We start from the raw sequence: 27,769 nt of genomic DNA, 5'->3' as shown, positions 1-27,769 counted from the left end.
TCTGTCCACCTCCTGGTCCCTATACCCCAGACAAACAAACAATAACAACAAACCCAAAACAAAACAGATTGCTGTTGCAAAGAGGAGAAAAGCCAGGAACACTGTAAAACTGCTTTATACTAGCCCTACCCCCTTCACAATAACTTCCAGTTGTTTTCAGTGCACCACTTGACTACAAGAGCCCTCCCCTGGCAATGCCCCTGTTTTGGATGTCCCTCTCCTCAAGGTGATAAAGAGGCCTCAGATAAGTTCGTCCTTATGGGCACATTTATGTGGTTATGTTTTATTCCACTCTGGGCTTTTTGTATTTTAACCAGAGCTACCAGTAAAGAACGTTGCATTTCACAAAACAGCAGCAATTCTTTATAAGGAGGAAATACAGACGCCTTGACTCTCTCGGGGATGAGGGCAGGGGGCTGAGGGCTGGGAAGGTATTTTAGGCAGAAGATTGGAAAGGAATCTTTAGTGGTCTTTGCCTCTCAGCTTTCTGACAGCTCGCTCTTCCCAGGACAGAGCTGCTAAGATTAACAGTGGCATTTGGGAACTAATGGGAAACAGACCAGACTCTTCTGTGCTTTGAAGCGCCGCAGAGGGCAGAAGCCGAGCGAGCGTCTGTCTGCTGCTGCCCCCAGACCAGAGGCTCTTACAAGCTTTTTTCTCTCCTCTATTTCTCTTTTTCCCTTGGGTCAGTTACATCTCACGCCATCAATTCTGTGAAACAAGGAAGCTTGTATCTCAAACATGCGTTGGATAATGTGTGCCTGGTATTGTTGCTCTCCCCTGGAGCACAAGCTTCATAACACAGAGTCTCATTGGATGACAATGTTTCTGAGGAGAGCATTTGTGCGGTGTAAGACTTTCTGGCTATTCGTAAGTAAATATTTGGTAGTGGAGGCTCCACAATTTGGAAGGTGGAAACCAGCAGTTGTCCATGTTTATGATTCAAGTTCTATGTCTGTGTTCTTGAAATCAGTTTTTCCCGGAGGGCCACCATATGATCTGTCTGCTCGGCTTCCTCTGTGGATCTCTCTCTATCTTTTACCTTCATGGTGATGTTCTCTAGTGTTGCTTTTGAGGCTCCCTCTTTCTTCCTTCCTCCCCATGGCTCTACTTACCTTCTAGCAAGGCTAACTCTGAATATCAACTTGATTGGACCAATCTACACTTGGCACTGGTAAGACATGAGTGTGTCTGTGAGGGTCTGGGTTGTACGGGTTGTAGGTCAGAAAGAGGAGACCAGCTCTGTCTGTGGACATCTTGTGGGCCGGAGTCTCAGACTGAATAAAAAGGGAAGAAAGAGAAAGCCAGCTGTGGGTCTTCCCAGATGTGAGCAAGCAGCCTCCTGCTGTCACAGCTGGGGACAATTGTTGTTGTTCTTTCTTCCTTAACATGATAAACCATCTGTCTTCAAATCTCAAGATAAAATAACTTCTTTCCTCCCTAACTCTCATCCTGTTGAGGACTTGATCATAGAGAGGTCCTCTTCCCTTGGAGAATTCAGCCAGAGCCTTCAGCTTCGGCCAGAACTACCACTGATGTAGCTCTATCCCAGACACCCAGTGCCTTCAGTCCTTCAGATGGCGGTATGTCTAGATCCCTTTAGAAGTCCTACAGATGCTCCACACTCAGTGTCCCACAATGCACCAGTCGTCCTTCCCATCAACCCTTATTTGATCCATAACGTCTTCAGACACTGTTTTTTTTTTTTTAATGAATAATTAAAATGTATTCCTGGAGAATTTCATGTGTGCATGTATACAATGTATCTCTCGCCCACACTCTCTTCTCCTCCTTCCAGACTCACTCCACACGAGTGCTACTCATACATACATAGCATAGGCCTATCCACTGGAGCATGGGCCACACTTCTAGAGAAAGCTTACTCTCCCTCCCCCTGTGGCCAACAACTACCAATAGCTGCTCAGCTATGGGCGGGGCCACATGAGCCCTTTCCCCTTCATGCTGGAATTTTGACTGGCCTCCTGCAGCTCTTGTGCAGACAGCCGAAGCTTCTGTAAGTTCTTGTGTGCAACAGTCCTGTCATGCAACCCTCCTCCACCTCTGGCCCTTACCACTCGTCTGATCATTCTTCCTCAGTGTCTCATAAGCCTTATGGGTAAGCTCACCATCCATTTCATTTTCTCCTGCTTGTCTCAACTGTCAGCATCGCTTGTCTATCTGGTGGATCTGCTCATTGAGACCTCTGAGCATGCACACACTCACAAGCCTTAGCCTTCCAAAGGTATTGGGTCAGCCCCTCCCCCATCCCTTTATTCTCAGTGCCCAACTGAGTGTTTGACACAGAATGAGACTCCATCAAGTACCAGGGTGCAGTTTATGTGCAGTTTTGGGGAGATATGCTATTTCAGTGTTTTAACTAAATCACCATAAATAAATAGGATTAAAAACCTTAGAATTGCCACACCCTGTTCCAGATTATGAGGAATTTCCACCAGCTGCAGGGTGAGAGGGTGGGGGTTAGGCTGGATTAGGAGTCATAATCCTAAACCAGGCTGGTGTCATTAGAATAGCACAGAAATCTTCAGAAATGTGAAAAGCCATGGTGACTCACAGACAAACACGGAGACTGAAAGTCAAGAGCGTTGCTCTCCTAGCTGGCCGGACACACCTTTGCTCTGTCTCTTCTTTCTCTGTCCACTTCTCAGCCTTGTTTCACAATGCTCAGACCAAGGTGCACAAGAAAAACAGCAGGACCTTGAAGGCTGAGAGGAAAGAAATCTCCAGGACAGTCTGAGGGGGAAGAGAAGACGACGACAAGCACCCTTGGAACTGGGGAGGTGGAGAGGCACTTTTTGGTTACTGCATGGAGAATTCAAAGTTCTTGGCTAGATAACTTTAACCAGGTTAGGTGGTGCATTCCAACAGAGGGTGACCCTGCTCCTTTTTCTTGAGTATGGAGATTTATAAGCAATGGTTACACAAATTTACACCTACAAAGAAATCAAGAGAAAGACCAAGTAAATGAAAGGAAGAAAGGGAGGAAGGAAGGAAGGGAGGGAGGGAGGGAGGGAGGGAGGGAGGAAGGAAGGAAGGAAGGAAGGAAGGAAGGAAGGGCAGACAGACAAACTCAGGGACCTTTTCTCTATGAGTAATTTGTAAGGGACCAATGGTAGAGGGTATTTCAAGGCATCTTCTCTCAGATAGAATATATGTTGTTGCTTCTAGCCTCACCTCTAACTGAGAAAGCACACAATGGGAAAAGAATCTCTTGGGATTTGGATGTAACTTAGTCTTTACTGTGGTTGTTACTCCCACTTATTGCATGACTTGAAAGTTGTCCTCTGACCTCCACAAGCATGTCTTGGTACACGTGCACATGTACATGCACATACACAAATAAATAATACATGTAATTACATATTTTTCAAAGTTTAATCATCACAATTGCTGGAACAAAAACTAAGTGACTTAAAAGAACAGAAATGCATACCTCCACGGTCTCGGAGACAGGCTCCAGCACTGCTGTGTGCTCTTTGAGCTGTTTGGAGCTGTGGGAAGAAGCCTTCTCTACTTCAGACAGCTTCTGTTGTTGACCAGAAGTCAACCCTCTACTCTCCAGTTTCTGCCTCTGTGGTTCCATGGTCTCTTTCCTGTCTTTGCTTCTCTAGATTCCCCCTAGGGCATTGGGCTGGAGTCCACTCTAACCATTACCTCACTTTGACCTAAATGTGACAGTCTATAGTGAGCCTGTTTGCAAGCTCATATCTTGAGGTGCAGAATGGATGTTAACTTTGGGTGGAGGGGGACAGAAATTCAATCCAGGTCAAGGATGAACACATCAGAAATAAGGAGCAACCTACAAAAATAAAACGTATTCATATATGTATGGTTCCCTTCCTTAGAATAGTATTTTTTGTTTGTAAAAATGGCAAGAAAAATGATTTGCACTTGACTCCAAATTTTAAAACTCATTCTCATCAGAAAATCATGAGAAGAAGGGAAACCCACAGCTTTTAGAAAACAATAGTTACCTTAGCTCTGACAGGAGAAAGGATGGATATCTCTTCACTGTAGACACAGCATGTAGACACTCTCGGAAAGTGAGGAAGCCTTGGGAGAGGACTGGATGTAGAGAAGGGAAGGGCTGGAAGAGGTAAACACAGACGTCCCCTAAGGTTAGCAATAGCAAGTATTCAACTTTGTTAATAATTAAATACTTTCGCATCGAGGCAGCACATTCTCTATTTTTAACTATGAGAGTAGCAGACATAAAGAGAAAAGCTGTGGATGTTCCCAGTCTCCTGTGCTGTTTGCTGATCGGGTATAAATCAGTGCATTGCATGGAGAAAAAGAGAAGAATTACCGTGTATTGAGAACTTTCAAAGTGTCTCCACCCTTTGAGTAAAAACACCTCTAACAAAATCAGTCTTAAAAGAACAATCTGGCAATGTATACCTTTTAGAAGATCAGATGGCAAAAGGTACCACGGAATTGTGTGCTTCCTTTAGTGATGCTAGAAGCACTCTGGCTTTGGATGTTACAGAGTAACGCAGTGAGGTTAGCCTATGGGTAAATGCTCTAGTTAAGACCCTTGGGGCCATGGATGGGGAGGATCTAATAGAGGGAAACAGAGAGAACGCTGAAAGCCACACTGTATGATCTGCTACAGTCACTGGTCACTAGAGTAAAACAATTACTTTCCACATCCAGGGGCCCCAACTCCTTATCTTTCTCCTTATTTACCTCAGTTCACTATTAAAGGCACTCAGCAATTCATGTCTCATGGCTCAACTCATATCTCATTGATTACACCTATAGCCGATTGACTGAACCTAGATCCCATTGGCTGACCCTGCATCCTATAGTCTGGACCCTCTTCTGACTGACTGAGCCCATATCCCATTGACAGAGTCTAGGTGTCATTGACTGATCCCTCATCACATAGACTGGGCCTATTGCCCACTGGTTAAGCCAACACCTCATTGGCTGACCATGCAGTAAAATAGGCGTTTTGCTGTGGATATTGGAAATCCAGTCCATATACTTACTGCACCTGTGAATATGGATACACAGTCTACAGATTTACCAAACCCTTAGTACTCCAAATCTTTTTTTTAAAAAAATCTTTAAATTACTCTGAAATACTTCTGACTTAAAGGGTTTTGTTTGTTGTTTCTTGTTTGATCTTTCTTTCTTTCTTTCTTTCTTTCTTTCTTTCTTTCTTTCTTTCTTTCTTTCTTTTTGTGCCAGAGCTACATAGTGAGACCTTATCAAAATAGAAGTATGTTTGCATACAATCTTGTTTAAAGAATACAGAGACAGACAGCAAGTTCTCTTGAGAAATGTCCCAGTGATTTAAAAACATGCTTATCACCTTCCCGTTAGAGCTAAGGCGGCTATTGTTTTCCAAACACTTGAGATTCTCCCTTCTTCCTGTTTCTGAATTAGATCTTTAGTCTTTTCTAAAAGATAGTGAATTAATTTTAGGATCATCATTTTTCATCCAAACCGGCAAACAATGTTAGTTCAATAAAAACAGGAATTAATGAAGGCAAGCAGGAGAAGAAAATAAATATGCATGTGGCTTTGTTTTTGCTGTTTGGGGTGCGAAGAGATATTTTTAAAAGACTTGTTAACACCCACACCACATGTGGCTTTTCTATTGCAGACATAACTTGTAGCTAGTGACAGGGTGGGCACAGGGGGCATGAGGAGCTAGTGTAGTTTGAATTCAGAGCTTGTGATTGTCTTAGGTAACACATAAAGGTATATATATATATATATATATATATATATATATATATATATATAAAGTTTTTACATATATATTACTATATATATTAAAGTACATGATTACATAGAATCTTATTTATGGTTAGTAGGCAAATTAATATATCTATTCCATTAGTTTAGTTTTCTCGTTACTGTGGTTAAACACCCCATAAGAAGCACCTTCATGGAGAAAGGCCATGTTTGCTTGTGGGTTGAGGATACATCCACCATGGAAGAGAAGACACAGTGACAGGAGCTGATCTCAGTTTTGGCCACGGGAACGTGAGGCGGCTTGTTCACATCCAAGCAACTTAGAATCAGCGCAGACAGGCAGTAGGGCTGGGTAAGAAGCCAAGACCTGTATCCTGTGACCTACTTCACCAAGGGAGACTCAACTTTCTGAAGGTTTCTGAAGCATCCCCAAACAGGGCCACGGAACCAAACACAGAGGTGGCGATTTCGTGTTCAAACCACACAAAGCATGGAGAAGAAAACAATGGCAAAAGAGAAATGAAGCTCCACAGGTCGTGTGCATCTGCTTTCTCCCCGACTGCCCCATAGCCAGGTCACCTGCTACTTTAAATTAAAAATGCCTTTAGCGTCTTTAAAGTGGATAACGTTTCCTGTCAACTGTGACAAGAATTCCAAGTTCCACAGCTGCTTTTTTTCTTTCTTCCTAAATGTTAGAAATTTCGTTTTATGCCAAATTAGACATTTTCTAATGCAAATCAATTCCTGAAAGCAAGCTGTCAGAGTGGAGCAGAGAGGATCCTGCGGTTCTAGCCTGTGAGGCCGTCTCTGCCTCAGCATCATGGGAGTCTGACTGACAGCTTGTCTGTCCCAGCCCATTAACTGTAGGACTGATATGTTTAAATGTAATAACAAACACAGGTCACCAACTGTGGTGGTTAGCACTGTGAACTTGACAGTGTCCAACGTCACCCAAAGACAAGCATCTGGGCACATCTGGAAGGTGCGGGGGAGGGGGGACCATCCTGAATGGGGGCCATGCATCGCATGGTATAGGGCCTCAGGCTGCATAGAAAAGAGAGAGGCCGCTGAGCAGACACATCCATCTCTCTCTGCTTGTAGGCTCCCAGGCTGCAGGTGGGATTGGGTATCAACCAGCTATCTCAAGCCTCCCCCACCAGGATGGATGGGTGAACTGAAGTAAACCCATCCTTCCTTGAGTTGCTCTTGTCAAGTAGTCTGTCCAACAGTGAGAAACGTAACTAAAACAACCTTTTGTTTTCTTTTCTCTTTTTATACTTACCCTTAATATACATATATTTGCTCTCTTACCCTAACACATTGCAGTCTAGAGTTTGGGACATGCTACAGTATAGCCTGTAGTATTTTTTTTTTTAATTAAACTTTCTTTCCTATATTTGAAAAGTGGATGAAGAATAGTGGCATTATCTATATTTAGAGAAATAATGAAGTAGCTGATATATATATATATATATATATATATATATATATATGCACATGTGTGTGTATTTGGATATAAAATATATTTGGATATAAAAATGTATTTCGATATATATATATATATATATACTTTTTTTGTCTAAGCAGACAGTATCTTAGACCAGATTGGGAGAAACTTCTGTTTGCCCTGTATCCAAAATAGGTGTGTGCAGGGAAGAGTTCCCTCTAAACGCTGACGTAATTTGCTCACACTTGGATCACCACCACATACAATGAAAATAGATGTTCTGTTTTCAACAACTGTAATATAATTAACTCCGAGGCTCTGTTTTAGCCCAGCTACTGAAGCGACAGGATCACAGTCTGCTGGGCTGGCTTGGGGCTGTTGCTGGCAGTATACTGTTTGAACTAATTGGAGGTGAGATACATGAACGTATAATTAGTCCCTGATAATTGGAGGTGAGACATATGAATGTATAATTAGTCCCTGATGCTCAGTGCAGCCAGCAAGACACACCTTCTTGCAGCCCCCTCTTTGCTGTTTTCTCTGCTCATCACATGTTCATTGTGGAATAGACCTGCGAAGGGAAGGGAGCGACTTCTGTCCCCTTCCTTTGTACCTCAGGAACTCTATATGATGGAAGTCATGGGTCGCCTGATTTCATCCTGCTGTTTATTTGGGGGAATGGTCTTCCTCTTCCCATTGCTCCAACATTTCCTGTTCCACCCTGGGTCTTCTTTCTCTTTCTTCTCCCTGTTTTCACTCTGTCTTTCCTTGTTTCCAGGTGAGGGCTGGTTTGGAAAATTAGTGTGGCTATGATGTCGATGGGGGAGAAGGTCTATTGGAAAGAGCAGCCTGGACACAGGCTGTCTTGGTGGACGTAGCCTCGAATCCCGAGCAAGCATGGCCTTTCTTCCATGAAGTTGCTTCTTATGAGGTGTTTGACCACAGTAACGAGAAAAGAAACTAATAGAATAAATGAATTAGATTATTTTTGACATTAAATAAGATTCTATAGAATTATGTACTTCAACATAAACATACATATACCTGTTCATATGTTTTCCTAAGACAAATACATGCTCTGAATTCAAGCTTCCTGTACTTATGCTGTCACTATCCACAACTCATGTCCGCCATGGAAAAACCAAGTGTGTGTGTGTGTGTGTGTGTGTGTGTGTTTAACAAGCCTTTTAAAGATATATCTTTTCACCTCCTGTCTTAGTCAGGGTTTCTATTTCTGCACAAACATCACGACTAAGAAACAAGTTGGGCAGGAAAGGGTTAATTCAGCTTACACTTTCCACATTGCTGTTCATCACCAAAGGAAGTCAGGACTGGAACTCAAGCAGGTCAGGAAGCAGGAGCTGATGCAGAGGCTATGGAGGGATGTTACTTACTGGCTTGCTTTCCTTGCTTTGCTCAGCTTGCTTCCTTATAGAACCCAAGACTGCCAGCCCAGGGATGGCACCACCCACAGTGGGCCCTCCCACCTTGATCACTAATTGAGAAAAAGTCTTACAGCTGGATCTTATTGAGGTATTTCCTCAACTGAAGCTCCTTTCTCTGTGATAACTCCAGCTTGTGTCAAGTTGACACACAAAACCAGCTAGTACACTCCCCCCCCCTAAAAAAATACCCAAAACATTAGTCACAAATAAAAATAGCAATAGTCATAAAAACTGCAAAGAGTATCCAGGACTAAACCTCGGGAATACATTTCACTCTCTGTACCCTAGTGAGTCATTTTGAGAGTCATGACATTTTCACATTTCCATTAGGAAGGATACAAATCACTGAAAGTACTGATGGAACAGGAGATGGCGACGGCTGAGAAGAGCAAATGTGGATCTCTGGGACAGCAGACAGACCACAGGTCTGAGAAGTGGCCACCAGCCCCATTCCAGAGCAGAGGCATCAGCCCCATCTCTGCAGATGGGGGAGGGGAGGGTCTGAGATCAGCCTTATTCCAGTAGAGATTCTAATTGAAGGACAGTGGAGAGAGCTGATAAGATCCATAGAGACAGGAGAAGAGACCTCCGAGACAAAAGCAGCTCTGAAAAAGTCTTGTGTTTCTTTAGATACACTAAAATATGTTGAATTAGCAAATGTTGGGTGTGGTTTTTTCTTTCTTTTGCTAGGTATGAACATGGAAACACTGATGAAGGTCTCTCTCTCTCTCTCTCTCTCTCTCTCTCTCTCTCTCTCTCTCTCTCTGTGTGTGTGTGTGTGTGTGTATATGCGTGCATGTGTGGCTTCTTCACATGTACCTGTATGTACATTTTTCTTCTTGCTACTAGTGTGTACACAAGATAGAAATTAGCATATTAATGGAGACTGGCTCTGGATGGCAGGTTTGTTTGTTGATTATGATTCTTCCTCTGTTTAATGTATTTAGATCATTTATATCCACCCCAATCTGTGTCTCCACCATCATTCAGCGTGAATTATTATACATTTAATATATGTCAAGCATACTGCTTTGTACTTAATTTTATTGCCTAATTTTCTACCATTAAACATTTACCAGTTTGCTTTTCGTAACAAGGAAGAGGTAATTAAATGGTATGAAAGAATAAATGGGTCTCTTCACGCCTAGCAGGATGCGAATGACACCTGTCTTGCCTTGTCTGTTTTCACTCAGGGTTTGAAAGTGACTTCTATTCTAGAGTATATGCTTTTAGTCAAGCTTTTCAGAAATCTCAGTCTGCAGAGCTTACGGGGAGCTGAATTCCCACGCAAACATTTCATTTACAAGTTTAGACACACTGTGTTGTGATTATACACAAACCATGTTTCTAGTTCTGTTTTTATCTGCGGGAGGAGAACAGGACACTTTTGAGAACTCACCATCAATCCCCAGTGGATTGTAAGGGTGTATGTAAAAGCGAGGATCAAGACTGGTCCTTGATTCTATTTCCAAAGTCATGGTGAGTTCTGGGCAGGGGAAGAGATGCTGTCACTCCAGAGGACATGGAAACTCTCTACAACTGGATCATGGACACCCTCATATGGTGATGACAGCGCCCCCGCCCCCAAGAAGTAGTCTTAGTTGTCTATGTGGCACAAACAGTGGGTATTCCATCTGCTCTTCTGCCACTTGCAAGCACACTCTTCAGTAGCCTGGACGGTTTATCAGTGATTAGCTCATGATGATTTTATAGTAGAAGTTCTCCCCATGAGTTGCCTAATACTTAGACTAGCCGGGTTTCAGCCTGCTAAAGCCCTAGCTAGAGGCAGGGTGGACAGAGCAAGGCTATAAACTCTCAAAGCCTGCCCACAGTGATGCACTTCCCCCAGCAAGGTGCCATGTCCTAAAGGTTCCCTAACCTCCCCAAAGAGCAGCACCAACTGAGGACAACACACTGTGATATATGAGCCTATGAGATATTTCTCATCCAAACTACCACCACTCTCTTACATTTTTAGTACAAGTTGAGTTTATATCAAAAGAAAAAAAAAGGAAGTTCAATGGATATTTTTTAACTTTTCAACTGAAAAAATGATGAAAGGCTATAAACATATAATAAAACTAAGATGCCATGTAATTTAGATTTGTGATGTTTTGTTGGCCAAAACTTTCATTTACATAATACTTGGATAATGGAAGCCATCATTACCTAAGTAAATGTGGTGCCCAGAATAAATGAACACTGTATTAAAAATATTCAATGCAAGAATAGTTTAATTAATTACTCTAAAGCATGCATGGCACAGCGAAGTTCTTTGATGTAAAATAGAAATGTTTCATTTTGTGCCATTCTGGAGGGGGGGTTTCATTCCCTTGTCAATACCCACTTATATTTAGTCTTCTCATCTTCCATATCAGAGAGATTCTTTGATATTCTTCTTCTACTATAAATAAGCTCAATCTACCATTATTTTAAAGATTTATTTTATGGCATGTATATGAGTATTTGCCTACATGGATGTATATGCATTACATGTGTGTCTGGTGTCTCCAGAGGCCAGAAGAAGATGCTGGGTGTTCTGGAACTAGAGTTATAGGTGATCATGAGATACCATGTGGGTACTAAGAATTGAACCGAGGTCCTTTGCAAGAGTAGAAGGTACTTTTAACTGCTGAGCCATATCTCCAGCCCAAATTTTTATTTTTAATTGTGTGTGTGTGTGTGTGTGTGTGTGTGTGTGTGTGTGTGTGTGTGTGTTGGGAAGGTATGTATGTTCTCCACATAAGTCAACATAAAGCATCCACTTCCCTGGAGCTGGAGTTACAGGCACTTGTGAGGTAGTTGTGAGCCCCCAGCATGGATTCTGAGAACTGAATCCAGATTCTCTTTAAGAACAACAACTGTTCTTGATGGCGGAGCTGTCCTTCTTGCTCTGAAGTGAGCTTCTTATGAATTACCTTGCTTTAACTCTTACTGTCTGCTCATTCTGCCTTCATGCTTCTGTTTATTTACAGAGATTGTAAGATTAGTCATGTGTTTGAATCTTGACTGACAGAAATAATGGAATCCGAACAGCTACTGGCCTGTGCCTGCTAATTTTTGTCTAAAAGTACATGCTGGCCCTGACCTGTTTAGTAAGTGGATTCCTACTAAGTTCTGACTCAGTTCCACAGAGGAAACATTTCTGTAGGCGTCTTTCAGATGCAAAGCCCTGTGGGTTGGTCTTGGCAGGAAAGAAGAAAGGAGAGCTGTGTGCTGTGTGTCCTTTCTAGAGCCCTGTAGATGGGACTTGAGTTGTCCTCACAGGGGTCCTGTTAATTAGGTGCTTTATTATCTCTCTCTTAATTAGAAGGGACAGTAGGACGCGAAGACATGACGTACCTGGTGTGACGTTACATTTTCCCTGTAGAATGGGCACATACTATCCTCTCAAAGTAGCTTCTCTATTCTCTATCACTAGATAGCACATGGAACCTACCATGTATGTTAAACACATAGAAACACACATGACAGTGTCAGAACACACACGCATGCACACGTTGTTTTATGTCAAGATGGTCATAATCCTTTTTACCTAAGGGGTGGCATTCAGGTTGGAGATATGACTCAGTGGTTAGAGCACTTGCCGCTCTGGTGGAGGACCTGGGTTTGATTTCCAGTATCAACACAATGGCTCACAACCATCTGTAAATCCAGTTCCAGGGGATTTGACTCCCTTCTCTGACATGCCATGGGCATTGGGATGAATGTAGTGCACTTGCAAGCAAAACACTCATATATGTAAAATAAAATTAATAAGTCCTTTAAAACATGATGGCATTCCACAGGTTAGGACACACCTCTTTCTGTATGACCTCAAAATGAATCTGTGACTGTTTTTAAGGTTGACTATGGCTTTACTTCATGTGGACAAGCAGAAACATTAGCATGACTGCTGCTCTAGGGACCACCAGAGAGAGAAGGATACTTATAGCTAGAACCATTTTCCTTCCTTCTGGAAAAACAGATTCTTATGTTCTAAGAAGTTCCTGAGATTAAAACTGCTTGTGTGATTTCTTAGAAAGCTTGGTATTTCCAGAAATTAGCATAATGTGTTTACAAAAAAAATTGAGCTAGCATCTAATGAGGGACTTGTAGGCAAGACTGCCATTTTGGTATCTAATTACTCATTTTTTTTGGTTTCAAGCAGGGAATGTGTTTACATAAAAAAAAAAAACAGTGATAGAAAATGGTGTTTGATGAACAATCAAATGTCTCGTGCATTATAGTGATTTTCCTGAAAAGGGAGAAGCCTTTTGCTTGCTTATATCATGCCTTGAAATGAATGAAATGCATGTTACAGTAATGGGGCAAAAGTCCTTGGCGGTTGACTTTAGCCATTGACCTTAGTTGTTCAACAAATGCTTCCCAGACCCCTGCCCTTTGAAAGGCACAGCCTTGAGCTGAAAGGACACAGACGTAAGGAAAGGACATGAGCAATTCAGTAAAGATGACAGGAAAGTGAAGATAATAACATAGGACCAAGTGGTAAGAGAATCAGTGATAAGATGATGTAAGGTTACACACCCTATCCTGAAGAGCCTGTGCTGAGTCCTGAGGAATCATGGGAGTCAGTGGGGCAGGCAGAAGGAGCAGGGAATGCCTGCTGAAGTCTCAGAAAGGCCAGGTACAGTGACCAGTGGGGCAACCAAAGGCAGCCAGCTGCTACTGATGACAGGAAGAGGTAGAAGCATAGGCAGGGGTTACATCATGAAGGGCTTGACTACCCACATGGCTTGGACTCCATTGAAGCTGATAAGAAGCCACTGAAGAACTCCCTCTGCTCCTCTTCCGTCTTCACGCATGGGGTTAGATGCACATGTGTGTGTACATGTATGTTTTTTGCATGTGCGAACACATATATGGGTGCACATGTATGTGAAAGCCCAATGTCAATGTCAGTTGATCACTCTCTGTGCAGAGACAGGATAAATGCTGTGTGGATATGGCAACCGATCCATAATTGCAGCCTAGGAAGGACTCCTGTGCAAACACCACCATTTCCAGCATTTATATGGGTTCTGGGGATCAAACACGGTTCTTCCTGCTTCACAGGAAACCCTTTAATGATCACCATCATGGTTCCCAGCCCTAAAAATGTACACTTTAGGTGTATACAGAATGCACCTCTCACCTCAAAGAAGAGGAGAGGCAGGTTATTCTTGAGCCACATGTGACCAACCATGGCCTGGGAACACGGATTCAGATTTCCTGCAAAGACAAGTTCAGCTGCAGAAGAGGTTAAATGAGATTGTATTGGCCAGAGAACAAAGAAAAGCCTAAGTCAATTCATCTGCCAAATACTTCTGTGGGGACCACAAGCAGCCAGGTTACAGTGGAGCAGGAAGACTGGGTTAAGTCTCAGACAGTATCCGATGACGGCTTTAGCTTTCGTGTTGGTGGAAGCATTGTGGTCTGCTGAGAGTACACTTTAAATATTTTAATAGTTATAAAGATGTTACATCAGACACATGAATAGTGATTAGGCTGAAATAAAGATGGTGTTAAGTCTGCACCATTCTGACTCCCCATGGTCATGAACCTCTAATCAGTCCACAGAGGAGAGTTTTGTTTGTGTTGATTTGTTTTCAATCAAAAAAGGACATGGACAAGTGACGGAGTGGGGACGAGAGTCAACGGAAAGTAGACCCAGATAGAGATAAAAGCTACTTAGAGGATGTTGTGCACGGGGTCCGGGTGAAAGTGGGGGTGAGGCTTAGATCACAAGTGAATGGATGTCAGTCAGCAGGTGAGTGGAACATAACTTTCCATAGGAAAAACTTTGTAGTACAACTGACCCCCCCCCATCCAATCTGTAGGCCAAGCTGAGTGAAAAGCTGTCCATTACACTCCTAAAACATAGTCAGATCTTCTTCCCACCATCCTGGATCCCTTCACAGAGCTACAGCAGAAAGGGGGTCCCCCTTCACAGACCTACAGCAGGCTTAAATAGAACAGCATGATTTAAGAAAGAGCCTTGGTGTGTGAGTGTGAGGTATATGTGTGGTATCTGCACCTGTGTGGTATATGCACTTGTGTGGTATCGGCACCTGTGTGGTATATGCACTTGTGTGGTATCTGCACCTATGTGGTATATGCACCTGTGGCATCTGTACCTGTGTGGTATCTGCACCTGTGTGGTATCTGCACCTGTGTGGTATCTGCACTTGTGTGGTATCTGCACCTGTGTGGTATCTGCACTTGTGTGGTATCTGCACCTGTGTGGTATCTGCACTTGTGTGGTATCTGCACCTGTGTGGTATCTGCACTTGTGTGGTATCTGCACCTATGTGGTATATGCACCTGTGGCATCTGTACCTGTGTGCTATATGCACCTGTGTGGTCACAGGTGTGTGCTTGTTCTTGCACACAGGGAGTACGGGAGGACATTCTGTTTCTTCTTCATTCACTCTCTATTTAACCTTTAGAGCCAGGATCTCTCCCTAAGTTTGGAACAAGTGTTTCAACTAGGCTAGCAGCTATCATGCTCTAGGGTTCTTTCTTCCCCTGCCCGCAACACCACTGGGGTCCCAGGCATGTGGGACTATACCTGTTCCTCCTGTCCCTGACCCCAACACCAGTGGGGTCCCAGGCATGTGAGAACACACCTGACATGCTACACAAGTGCTGAGAATCCAAACTCAGGCTCTCACCCATGTGCAACAAGTGTTCTCACCTGCTGAACCATCTTCCCAGCCTCCTAAGCGGAAATTTGTTGACTATTACTGTAATTTAATTGTGTCACCTTTTATCCCAGATGCTCACAAATATTACAAATAAGAATCCAGGCCGGCTTAGAAATCACAGAGATCTACCTCACACCCCCCCCCCCCCCGCGTCTCTCTCTCCCTGTCTCCAAGTACTGGGAGGAAAGGTGAGCACCACTGTGCCCCACCCACAAGTCTATTTTGGAAGTGATTGTGTTATCCATCCTTTGCTTAATGGATTTTGCTGTTGCAGTACAGAGCTTTAAAATGTATATTTTTAAATTGAAGACTCATTATGTGGAACTGTGAATTTATAATATCTGTGGTTTTATATGTGTATATTTATATGTGTATATATACATACATACATGCACACATATACATGGATGCATACATACATGTGCATGTATGCATACACATGCATGTATATACACATGTACACATTCATGTACACATGTACAATACATACATACACATATACATGTGCACTACATACATACACATATACATGTGCACATATACATTCATGCACACATGCATTTGCATGCATATGTACATGTACAATACATACATGCATACATGCATGTATACATATAAACATATATGCATACACACATGGATGCCTACATGTATATAGACATGCATATACATGTATGATGCAATCATACATCTATACATGCGTATGTATAGATAGATGCATATGTATGTACATGTATACATGCATATATACTTATGTATTATCTTTTTAGCGACATAAAATTTTCGTGGTCTTCTGAATTTGATCAATACATTATTTTATAAGTTTTTCGGGATCTTAAAAATGAAATATTCAGATTTATAAAAATAATGCATACCCAAAGTTTTTAACAATCTAAGAGAACAATAAAGCTTAGAAAGAATAGCAGCAGTCCCCCCTCAGCCCTCCCCATGGCCTCAAGTCATCTTTCAAGAAATCAATTTTTTCCCAGTGTCTTTGGCTGACCTTTTCTCTTCTTTGATTTGAAAGCAGCATGCTTAATTACAGTTTTCAGATTTCTAATGTATCTATTGATTTCTTGTGGGAAAATAAAGATTGATCTCTCTTCTCATGGCCCCCACAGCAGGCCAGTCCTGCCCACCATGCTTTGCCAGGCTCCCCTCTCAGGTCGTGCATGTGCAGATAGCTACAAACACACAGCTCGCCAGGCAAACAGCCTGTTGTTCTATTTTTCATCCTTCTCAACGTTTAATTTTAAACGTCTTAAAGAGCTCCTCTGTGCAGCCACATTGCTGCGGGATCCCCACAACCCCCTTGCAACTGCCACAGCTTTTAACTTGTTAGGGCAATCAGGGAAGGTGAGACAACCATCCCGGAGGTTCAGGCTTTGGCTCAACACCATCTGACAAATGGCTCTTGGGGCTACCATGCAGCTGTTTGCTCAACACCATGTGATGGACGGCTCTCGGGGGTGACCATGCAGCTGTTTGCCTGGAACCTCCCTTTGCCAGAATCCATATGTCTCTATATTTTTTAACTGCCAACATTACCTAAATATTTTCCTTTTTATAGCATCTTAGTCTGGATACAATCACAATTAATATTTTTAAACAGACTAATATAGATTTCAAGGCATTTCTTTCTACACTTCTAGTGATCTTGGCTCCTTCTAGTTCTGAGTTCCAGGCTGCCCCCCAGTGCCCTGAGGTCTTGACTCTGTTCTTATATGTCAAGACCTGTTAAAGGTGGCCTTTGCTGAGGTTGAGACTGTGACACTCTAGGTTTCTCTTGGATGGCTCCCAGGGTCGGTGTACATAGTCACATGCAGGTCTTTGTTCTTGTGCTGGTGAAGATCATTCCTCTGGCTATGTAAGTCTGGTTGTGGATGCTGTGTGCACAGAATGTTGCCTCTTTTCCTTGGGCTGAGCACACATCTGCCTGGGCCTACCATCTCTGCACCCATGCACGGATAGAGCTGACAGAGCATGGCTTTTGGGTCTGGCCAATCGTGTGCCCCTAGTACCTCACAGTCATACTGATAACTTGCTGGCTGTCTGGGACACCCTCTCCCATAGCATCTTCTGACTGTGGGTGCAGGGCGCTGCCACTTTTTCTACCCTGCATGTTGCTTCTTGCTTTGGTTTCTCTACGGTTTTTGTTTCCTTTCATTTTCTGTGGACAATTTACATGGAGGGGCTTTCCCAAAGCCTGGCAACCTCATGGGGGGGGGGGTGTCCCCAAAACTCTGCTTCTTTTCTTGTTTTCACTGTGGATATGGACTTTTGAAAAATAATCCTTTGTCTGTCTGCCTTTTTGGAGATTTGCTGAAGGGAGAGAGAAATAGAGCCGTTCTGTTTCCTTGATCTTGCCCAATTTGTATTCCCAGCAATGTGTAATAAACAGCAAGCAGCCTGTTAACCAAATAGTTTAATCTTCTCATTAATTGGGACTTGGAGTATATTCTGTGCCACCAGTAAGTCCCACCAGTGTCCAGCCACTTGTTAGCCTTGTTGTAAATAGTTTTAGAGCTATTTCCCTCCTAAGGCAGCTAGCTGTTTTGCATTCCGTGGTGACAGTGTTTCACTCCTTGGCATCAGCAATTTTGTTAGTATTTGTTAGTATCTTCTGAGAGTCTAAGCCCACAGGTTTTCATTTGCTTTTCTACTATTTTAATCTATATTTTCAATAGCTGTCTTGCTCCACTAAAAATTATGTTGGGGTTTTCTTGTGGGGCATGAATTTGTTTCTTAAGGTTCCAAGTATCTTGGTGTCTTCATTAAATAAAAACATAATTTTCTTTGTTTTAAAGTTTTGCTTTGCTTTTGAAACAAGGTCTGGATATGTAGCCCAGGGTAGCCTAGAATTCTCTGGTTAGCCTCAGCCAGCCTCAAACTCAGGGACTCTCCTTCCTCAGCCTTGAACACTCAGATTACAGGCATGAGTTTTTATCTCTATTTAATTTTAGTATGTGGGCTGCTGAATCCAGCCCTCCATTTAACTTTAGTATGTGATACACAGCTCTTCTGAGCTAGGTTATAAAATGTAGAGGGTTAAATAGAAGGACCCCTCATCTCCAGGGAATAGACAACTTTAAAGGATATATTGACTCTTATTGAGAAATCCAATAACCTTTACTATTTTTAGTCTAATCATTATAACTACTGTTCTTTGTTGATGTATTTGTCTATTATGCGTGCATGTGAAGGTAGACACATGTGCACCACAGTCAAGTCTCTCCTTCCACCATGTGGTTCTCAGGATTGCAGCCTCAGCCTGCCTCTACCCACTGAGCAATCCTACCTGCTGTGCGTTTTCTGAGAAACAGCCTCCCATTCTTTAGCTCAGACTGGCCTGGAATTTACCATGTAGCTCAGGTTAGTATCCAAATCATGGTATCCCTCCTCCTTCAGACTGCTCCGTGCTGGGTAGGCTTTAGCTACCACAGCTGCCAAAGAAGACCAGTAATGGTTAAGTGAGGTGAAGGGGTTCGCTGTGAATGTTTGGATTGGGTCTTCACGATCTGTAGAGTGTCACCGGGGCAGCGAATGGACAAATGGCTCTAAATGTATGAAGTGAGTGAGTACTGGTACACACAGGCTGGACCCAGCCGAGGGGCCGAAAGCAGCTGGTGCCACTCCTCTGTGGCCCTAATAGGACTTTATAAAAAAAATCAATCAGTAAAATTCAAAACCAATACTATTAAACTGTTGATCAGTAAATATTAACTACACCAGCTAGACAGCGAACAATGGCAGAGTTGAGTTGAGTTTGGTTTTAAAATTACATTTTATTTATCTGCTTTGTCTTTCTCTGTGTGTATCTGTCTGTGAATGTGGCACAGCGTGGGTGCACGCGGAGTCCAGAGGACTTAAGGGAGGCGGTTCTGTCCTTGGGCCATGTGAGTCCCAGGATTTGGACTTAGGTTGTCATCCTTGGCTGAGGCACCTGTTCTTGCCAAACCATCTCACTGGCTCTGAACTGACTTCTTAATTAATGTTATTAAATAATGGGCTAAGTAAAAGTCCCAAAATATAATATACAGATAGCTTGAGGAAAATTAAGAGTAAATTCAAAATGATGCTCATTTTCAATGTTAAAAACTCAAAGAAATGACAGTTCTTTCCTAAGCTAAAAATACTTGGAGATAGGAGTAAAACCAGATGCTCTCGTGTTCTGGGCATTTCCCGTGGGTCCCCATGACAGTGCAGCCCACTGTGGATACAGATAGTTGGTTCCTCTGGAGAGTAGAACACTGGAGAATGGGAGCTCCATTCTGCATAGTAGTGGGTGGGCTGGAAGCATGTAAGGAAGGAGAGTAACTGTCCCAGAACACTGATGGCAGACGAGAGACAGCATGTAGCTCACAGGGTGGGTATATCAAGAAGAATTTTTAAAATCAGATTCTAGCCTATCGCAATAATTATTTCATGGTGGGTTTGCATGTACCAAGATTACATTGCATACTTGGGATAAGCACATTTTCTAACTGCTAGAGACTGGTCAATCAAGCTGGGGAAAGAAGGCTAGTTCCCATGTCTACAGCCAGAGGGAGGGATCCCCTAGAGGCGGGGAAGGGGAAGGTAAGAGTTGGGAAATCCACCTCAGAGTATGAACACTCAGGAAGAGGTACAAAGCTGGTCTTGAAGGGCAAAGAGGAGGAGGGTGCAGTTAGGGATACAGAAGAGGAGCCATTGAAGGACTGGTGGAGACTGCTCACACCCTCACATGGACGTGCCCCTGTGTCAGCGTCTCTTCTCATTGCTGTGAGAAACACCTGGCAGCTCAGGGAAGCATTTCTCCATCCCGGAGGGAGGGGCAGGCATGGTGGCAGAAACATTGGTGGCTGATTGCACCATGTGTGCAGTTAGGAAACAGAGAGGTGAATGCTGGGATTCAGTCACTGGCCTCAGCCCAAGAACTAGTGATGCTCACATTCAGGGCGAGTCTTCCCTCCTTACAAGAACCTTTCTAGAAATACCTTCATAGATACACACAGGAGTGTGTTTCCATGGTGAATATAATAAACCCATTCAAATTGACAACAATAATTAACCATCGCATCTTCTAAGTGAGCGTATCTCACAGACCCAAAGAATGATGGATATAAATGTCCAGCAGTGGACTGACCAGAATTCTAGGCTGTGGGGTATCAATGAAGTCTGTAGGTTATTCTAGCCAAAGCACAGAGCAGTTCAGTTATGTCATCTGTGTGGTGTTTCTACATTGTTGGGAAGGCATTTGTGAATTTAGGAAGAGCAAAAGATGTGGGTAGACAAGAGTAGAAATGATAAGAGAGTTGCTGAGCAGAACCCATGTCCAACTCGGGAATTCATGAGAGAGATGTTGGTACCAGTCGGGAAAATGGTCAACTGTGTTCCTTAGCTTCCTAGGGCAATGGTTCTCAGCCTGTGGGTCCCAACCCCTTTAGGGGTCACATATCAGATATTTACATTACAATTTGTAACAGAAATAAAATTACAGTTATGAAGTACCAACAAAATAATCTTATAGTTGGGGTTGCCACAGGTTATGAACCACTGCTCTAGGGTGAGTGACTTCTCCTGGAGACACAATTGTCACTTTTCCCTTGGTTGGTGCCCTGGGGAAACGGCTCATGCGGCTTCTGAGTCAAGGGCATGCAGACAGTCTCAGAGGCCGTCCTTCTGGGCTTGAGAAGCACACCTTCCTTTCCCTTGACAGATAAAGATTCACAGCTGCCATGGGTGGGCGCTTTGAATCTGGGTAGTCACAGTGAATCTCATGCTTTGCCTCTGCTTATGTCTGGCTCCATTCTGCTCATGGCTGTTGCTGTTCTTCCTGCTGAGAGTGTGAGCCAGACAACTGACCTCTACAACTGCCCGCCTCTGCTCACTTCCCTCCTTACCCCTCTTTCCATCCCCTCTCCTCCTTCCCCTTCCTCCCTCCCCTTCTCCTTCTCTCCCTCCCTCTCCCTTTCTCCCTCTCCTCCCCTCCTTCCTCTCCCTCCCCCTCTCTCCCCTTCCCCTTCTTCCCCCTCTCTCCTCCTTCCCCCTCCCTCTCCCTCCCTCCCTCCCTCCCTCCCTCTCCCTCTCTCTTCTCCTTCTTCTCACTCCCCCCTCTCCTCCCCTCTCTTCCTCCCCTCTCCTCCTTCCCCTTCCTCCCTCCCCCTGTCCTTCTCTCCCTCCCCCCTCTCCCTCCCTCCCTCTCTTCTCCTCCTTCCTCTCCCTCCCCCCTCCCCTATTCCTTCCTCCCCTCTCTTCCTCTCCTCTCCTCCTTCCCCTCTCTCCCCTTCTCTCTCCCTCGCCCTCTCTTCTTCCCCTCTCCTCCTTCCTTCCCCTACTCCCCATCCCCCCCCACGCACATACTTTTTCTCCTTTCTCTTTTTCATTTTTATTTACATTGCATCAGCAGCCTCTTATCTGGTCTCCCAGCTGCCAGCCTCTTCCTAAACTAATCTCCTCAACCTTTTGCAGCCTAACACTGATACATGCTGCTGTAGGCAGCCACTGCAGCATGAAGGGCCCTCAGCACGGGATGGCAGTAAGGCAGAATGTTAGAGATATGGGAGATATTTTACAGCATGCCTTATCTTCAGCCACTGTCTGGACCAGTCCCATCTTGACGTCCCAGGACCAGCAAGCCTTTCTAATTTTTGTGCACTTACCTATGACTTTGTAGCTTCATGCTCTTCTGTTTCCCTAGCAAGAGCTCTTGAAGTGTTATCCATTCACTAGCTTTCTCCGACCTCGCTCTCTTTCAAGGCATAACTAATTTGTTTTTGCTGTTGTTTTTTTTCTCCTTCATTCTATGGTACTTTGCAGATCTATCAGGTACGGAACTTGGAGCACATTATGTTGTGTTTGTTACACTTCTGTTTCCTTAACGGGACTTGGATTTCTTAAGTTAAAAAAAAAAAATGAGATATTAATCTGAGGAGACAGCTTGCTGGGAGAAGCAGAGCAAGTGTAAGGATCAGAGGTCAGATTTCTCCAACCCACATAAAGCTGGGCACAGTAGCCAGCATCTGTGATCACAAAGCTCGCACGGTAGGATGGGGGACAGAGAAAAGAGCATCCCCAGAAGCTTTGGGGGCAGCTAGCTTGGCTTGTAGAGCCACAAACAAAGCCCAGGCACCTTGTCTCAACAACAACGGGAGAGGTCACGACAGACACCTAAGTTTGCCCTCTGACCCTTATGATGCACACAATACGCCCAAACTCATATATGCAAGCAAGATTAGTAAAAGGTAAGTAAAGAAGCAAATGAAACGATAATGGTATTTCTCTCCTGGCACTTAGGTGGTAGTCCATACATTTCAGTTGTGACCGTTTGAGTCAGAGATTTTTTTTCACAGGCAGCCATGGATGATCAAAGGGAACTAGAATTCTTCAGAAAGAGATATGGGCAGCTGTCTGCATGGTGCTACAACAGTAACGAAACTTTCTTTTCCTGTGTAGTTGTGGTACCATGTTCTGCCTCTCTGCCTGGGGTGCTCAGGCACTGGCAACACACCGGCTGGAGAAGGCAGGGCAAAGTCCAGACCACAGAGTCCACAGCCCGTGTTTCACTTTAGGGTATCAGATACCACTACATGCCGGACCTGAAAGGAAAACAGGATCTGGGATGAATAATGTGGTTTCTGGTTTCCTCTCTGGGTACATGGGCACTGTTGGTGTACTACCTGGAGGGGAAGATGGAATGGGGGTCCGTGGTCCCTGTTTATTCTCCGGGTGTTTCCATGCCAGTCAGGAAGGGGAAAGTGGAGCACAAGAGGAAGAGAATCAGGTCCCATTGGGAACCAGTGCGGAGTAGCGGAAGAGCGAGAGAAGAGAAAAGCCTTCTTTGGGAGTCTAAGGCGTGGCTCTTTTAGAAGGCCTTCTCCACGGAGATCTTTAAAGAAGCAGCTCTCTGGGATGATTCTTGCTTGCTCATGTTGCTTTATTGGAAGTGGATGTGGGCACATACATTTTATTCAGGGTGAACCAGGGATTATACACCTCTTGGGGGAAGGGCGTGAGACTATCCAGGAAGGGAAGGTCATTGGCTAAAGGGTAAGGCTGTCTAGATACCTCATTAGCATGGAGACGAACTCCAGGTGCTATGCTGCAGGGACTGAGTACCCATGATCCTCTCAGTTGGTGTCCAAAGCAGGCATGAAGGAGGCTGGGAAGGGGCTGCTCCAGTCCTACTTCCGATCTCTGAGATTCCTGGACTTTGAGCGCGCCTCACCTTATTGGTTCTTAGGCCTGTCTAGTAGCGCAACAACGTGCCCTACGGATAGTCTTAAACTTAGAACATTGGCCAACTAAACATTCCTAGAACGTGGCATTTTGATGGGAAAAGTTGTCTTACAAGTAATTCTTTTTAATATTTAGATGAAGAAACCAGTTTTATGTTTCTGACACACCACAAATCTAGCTTTTGTTGCTGCCACCACCACCACCACCACCCTGGCCTCCAATCTTTATGATTTCACAAATGTTAAACCACCTTTACGTTCTAGGAGAGAACAAAATAGTTGATGTGAGTCCGGGAGAGCTTCATTAAGGAATGTTGGTGAGTTCAAGGCAGGAGTGTTTGATGAGTTGGGGGATTTGATGAGAAGTTCCAAGTCAAGTGTTTTTCACATGTTCTGTTTGATGACCTGAGCCTTCAGGGAACTGGGTGAGCAGGCTTTGATATGTCTGTGTGTCTGAGGCTTTGATATGTCTGTGTGTCTGACGTTTAATTGAGCCTCTTGTTTCCCATAGATTTGAAAACCTGCTATGGTCCAGAAAGAAGTTTGTGGACAACATGAAGATCTATAACCACAGTTACATCTACATGCCTGCCTTTTCTATGAAGACAGGCACAGAGCCATCTCTCCGTGTGTATTACACACTGAAAGATGTTGGAGCCAATCAAACAGTGCTTTTTGCTAACCCCAACTTTCTTCGGAACATTGGAAAGTTTTGGAAGAGTAGGGGGATCCATGCCAAGCGCCTGTCTACAGGACTCTTTTTGGTGAGTGCAGCCTTGGGCCTTTGTGAGGAGGTGTCCATCTATGGCTTCTGGCCCTTCTCTGTGAATATGCAAGGGGAGCCCATCAGTCACCACTACTATGACAACGTTTTACCCTTCTCAGGCTTCCATGCCATGCCTGAGGAATTCCTTCAACTCTGGTATCTTCATAAAATCGGCGCACTGAGGATGCAGCTGGACCCATGTGAGGAGCCCTCACCAAGGCCCACTTCCTAGGGACTGCAGAAGAAGAAAGGACTGGATGGGAGTATTTTTGCTAGTTTTTTTTTTTTTTTAATGTGATTTCCAAAAGGAACTGCCAAAGTATGTCATGGATTGGCATGATAGGAAACAAACAAAAAGCCAAGCAAAACTGCTTTTGATGTTGGCTTGGAGAACAAGAAATCAAATGTCCGGGATGGGGGATGTTTTTATAGAGTGTTGTGGATTCGCAAGAGGGGTAACCCCAAGGAGACGACAATGCTGGCAGAACACGTGTCTGTGGTTCAAATCCAGAAGATGCGATTTGAGGACCAGAGGAGCTCTAGTTGCCGAGGCCGAAGGGCTCATCGTGGCAGCCTGTGGGAGATGCTGGGGAATTGCTGACTGTCAATATACACTGGCATCAGAATCATTTTAAAGACCTGCCTTACTGAGACTGGCATTAGAACTATAGGTTTTTTAAAATTAGTATTGATTTTGCCCTGTTTAGGGCTGTGGGTGGGTGATGGTATAGACTTACAAAACCCTTCTGCTGACTATTGTGATTTGTTAAAACAAGTCTGTGATGACTATAGTCCCTCCACTAGTATGGTTTTAAATACGAATCGTTTCTTGCCTCCTTTTGGTTAAGTCTACTTAGCATGACGCTCTGTTGAGTTTAGACTGTGTTGATTCATTGTCTAGATCCCATGAGCCACTTCCTCACATCAGAAGTTGAGAGAGAAACTCAATTTCAGGTCCCCAGTGCGTCAGCCCATTGGCTTTGTTACTTTCATAGACTCACCAGACATGCAAGTACATTGTAAAGAAGCAGAAGTGTCTTCATCATTTAATGAGAGGCAAAGTAGCTCACAGAGAGTGAGAGCTTAGTCTTTAAGATAGATCAGAAGCCAGGGCCATTTCCTTTCTAAACATGAATATTTCCTTTCAAGATAACTCATGTGTATATACATATGTATATATATACATATATATACATATATATATGTATATATATGTATATATATACATATATATATATGTATACATATATGAATATATGTATATATGTTTGAGTTATCTTGTATACATATATATGTGTGTGTATATACACACATGAATATAGACACATACACTCTGACACTCTCTACAAAATAATCAAAGATTGTTCTCATGTAACCGTCAGTCCTGAGTGTGCATGGCCTGGAGTCTGTAACCAGTAATGGAGAGCCACAGAGGTATATAGTATGGACTCCACTCCATGTTGACATAGTCAAGGTGGCATGGCGGTTGCTGTCAGTTTGCACAGCCAGCATGGGTGCAAGGCTTACCCTCAAATATGTAATTCAGAGTGAGACCTCTCTTACTCAAACTGTCTTCCTCCACCCCCCAGATTTCATGAATCGGCCCCATGTTATGCCTAGTGACATATGACCTGGCTCATGCAAGGTAGGAACTACCAGCCGTTTATTTCCTTGATGTCAGGTGGGGCTGTTTAAACATTTCTGACACAGCAGGAGAGCTTTCCTGGCAGATTGTGGCCCAGTGTGTTTCCTGTAGTAAGGGCATGAGCAGGGAGATCTTTGAGGGGTGCTAAGCTCCAAGGAGATGTGAGAATGCATGATTATCCTTTCAAAAGAGGTGAAATTGACTCACAAGTTCTACCTCATCTTGAAGGTAGAAACCTGGTATATTGACCATGTCTATGAAAAATGGGGGACTTTAAAAAAAGGGGGGGTTACCTTACAAGATAACAAAGCTACTGAGGAGCTGTACCTTTGGGGGTGGGGGAATTTTCAAAAGTGTTCGAATATTCAGGTTAGTCTACAAATAGCATTTGAACTGAGGAGACTGGGTAGCCTAATGGTCCACAGGTCACGCTGGTGTTTGGGAAGCTCACCGCGGTGCAGAGCTGTCGTAGTGTTTCCATCTTGTGTGACAGCATCCAGATATCCAGAAGGCAGCATGAGCCGTGTTAGTCATATCTGTGCAACCCTGACTACAATCCCTGTTTTAAGCTACTGTTATTTAATAATTATCTAAGAAAGAATACATGTTCACCAACAGACTTCATTCAAAGTGTAAAAGGGCTAAGAAGACATCACACACAAAGTTAATTAAATATGCGTTCAGATGAGTGCATTAATTGGTCAAAATCTAAGCAAGGAGCTCATAAAATACACACATCACTGTTGGCTGAGAACACTGTCTGGGACTTTTACCTCTCTATACATTTCCTGGAACAGGTTCGTGTGATAGATTTATGTAGTCTATACGAAAGCTACTTAAAGCTACTCTCCATGGCATTTGGATTGCAGAACAGATATGGCCAATACGGTCTGTGCTTTTCACCCGTGCAAACTGCCCTTCCCTCTCAGGTATCATCAGGACCCTGAGGACATTTTTCACAGTTACGACCAGGAGTGCTGACCATGTGTGGTGGGGAGTAGCCATGGCTGGTGGTCCAGTAGCCACAGGTCAGCCACTTGCCACAGAGAATGACTCAGTGAAGTGTTGTTAGTTGTGTGAAGGTTGAGGGACCCCAAGTCAGACCAAAAGAAAAGTTTGACTGCTCCTGTTGTCTGTCTGTCCTGTTGTCTGTCTGTCCTGTAGACACAGGTACAATGCTGATGTCATGAACATCATCACTGTGACCTGTCATTGTTTTATAGTGACAATTCACTGGTGTGTCATGTGTAACTTTTTGTGTGTCAGGTAAGATGATGTAGCTAAGCAAGTGGTAGAGGTTGTGTGTGTGTGTGTGTGTGTGTGTGTAAAGCTGTGTGCATCTGTTTAGCACTATTTTTAGTAAAATATGTGTTCCTAAGTAGAAACCTCTCCAGAATCATCCTTTAGAACATTCTAGAGTACCGTATTACTTTTAAGAGACTGGGTATTATTCAATTCTGCTTATTGAAATTAAGGCCTTCAGCTTTGGGCCTGGTCCATTATTTAAGGTATTTGACCTTTAACTTTCAGCTCAGAAGGGATTTGGGTTATGATAGAAATGTTTACTAGAAACCATTTAATTAATTTCATTGCATCTGGCAAGAGATGCCACTCCTCTCTACCACCAATTAGCTCAATGCTTTTAAGTGTGTGTATGCGTGTGTGTCCGTGTACATGCACATGTGTGTAGGAGAGAAGCAGAGACAAAATTAAGATTACTTCACAAAGGAAGAAGGGAGAGTGCAGAGACTGCAAATGAATACTGAAACAGGAAGTCTCATTTTGAGTCAACAGCGACTAAAGAAGTTGTTGATTCTCAAACTCCCGAGTGAGGGTGGCT

The 27,769-nt window shown here is 43.6% G+C and overlaps 1 protein-coding gene across 1 annotated transcript in view; it reads left to right on the top strand.

Annotated features, from left to right (window-relative positions):
* St8sia1 (ST8 alpha-N-acetyl-neuraminide alpha-2,8-sialyltransferase 1) overlaps window positions 1–25,459 on the top strand; it is a 127,685-nt gene extending 102,226 nt beyond the window's left edge. The window contains exon 5 of the mRNA XM_034511246.2: window positions 24,030–25,459. Within this exon, the coding sequence (XP_034367137.1) occupies window positions 24,030–24,516 (487 nt within the window). The 3' untranslated portion in view covers window positions 24,517–25,459. The remainder of the gene's footprint in view (window positions 1–24,029) is intronic.
* The last annotated feature ends 2,310 nt before the right edge of the window (window positions 25,460–27,769 follow it).

This window comes from Arvicanthis niloticus, chromosome 9 (genome assembly GCF_011762505.2).
Source record: "Arvicanthis niloticus isolate mArvNil1 chromosome 9, mArvNil1.pat.X, whole genome shotgun sequence".
Classification (NCBI taxonomy): domain Eukaryota; kingdom Metazoa; phylum Chordata; class Mammalia; order Rodentia; family Muridae; genus Arvicanthis; species Arvicanthis niloticus.
Note: the sequence above shows the minus strand (reverse complement) of the source record. Positions and strands in the feature narration are given on the sequence as shown.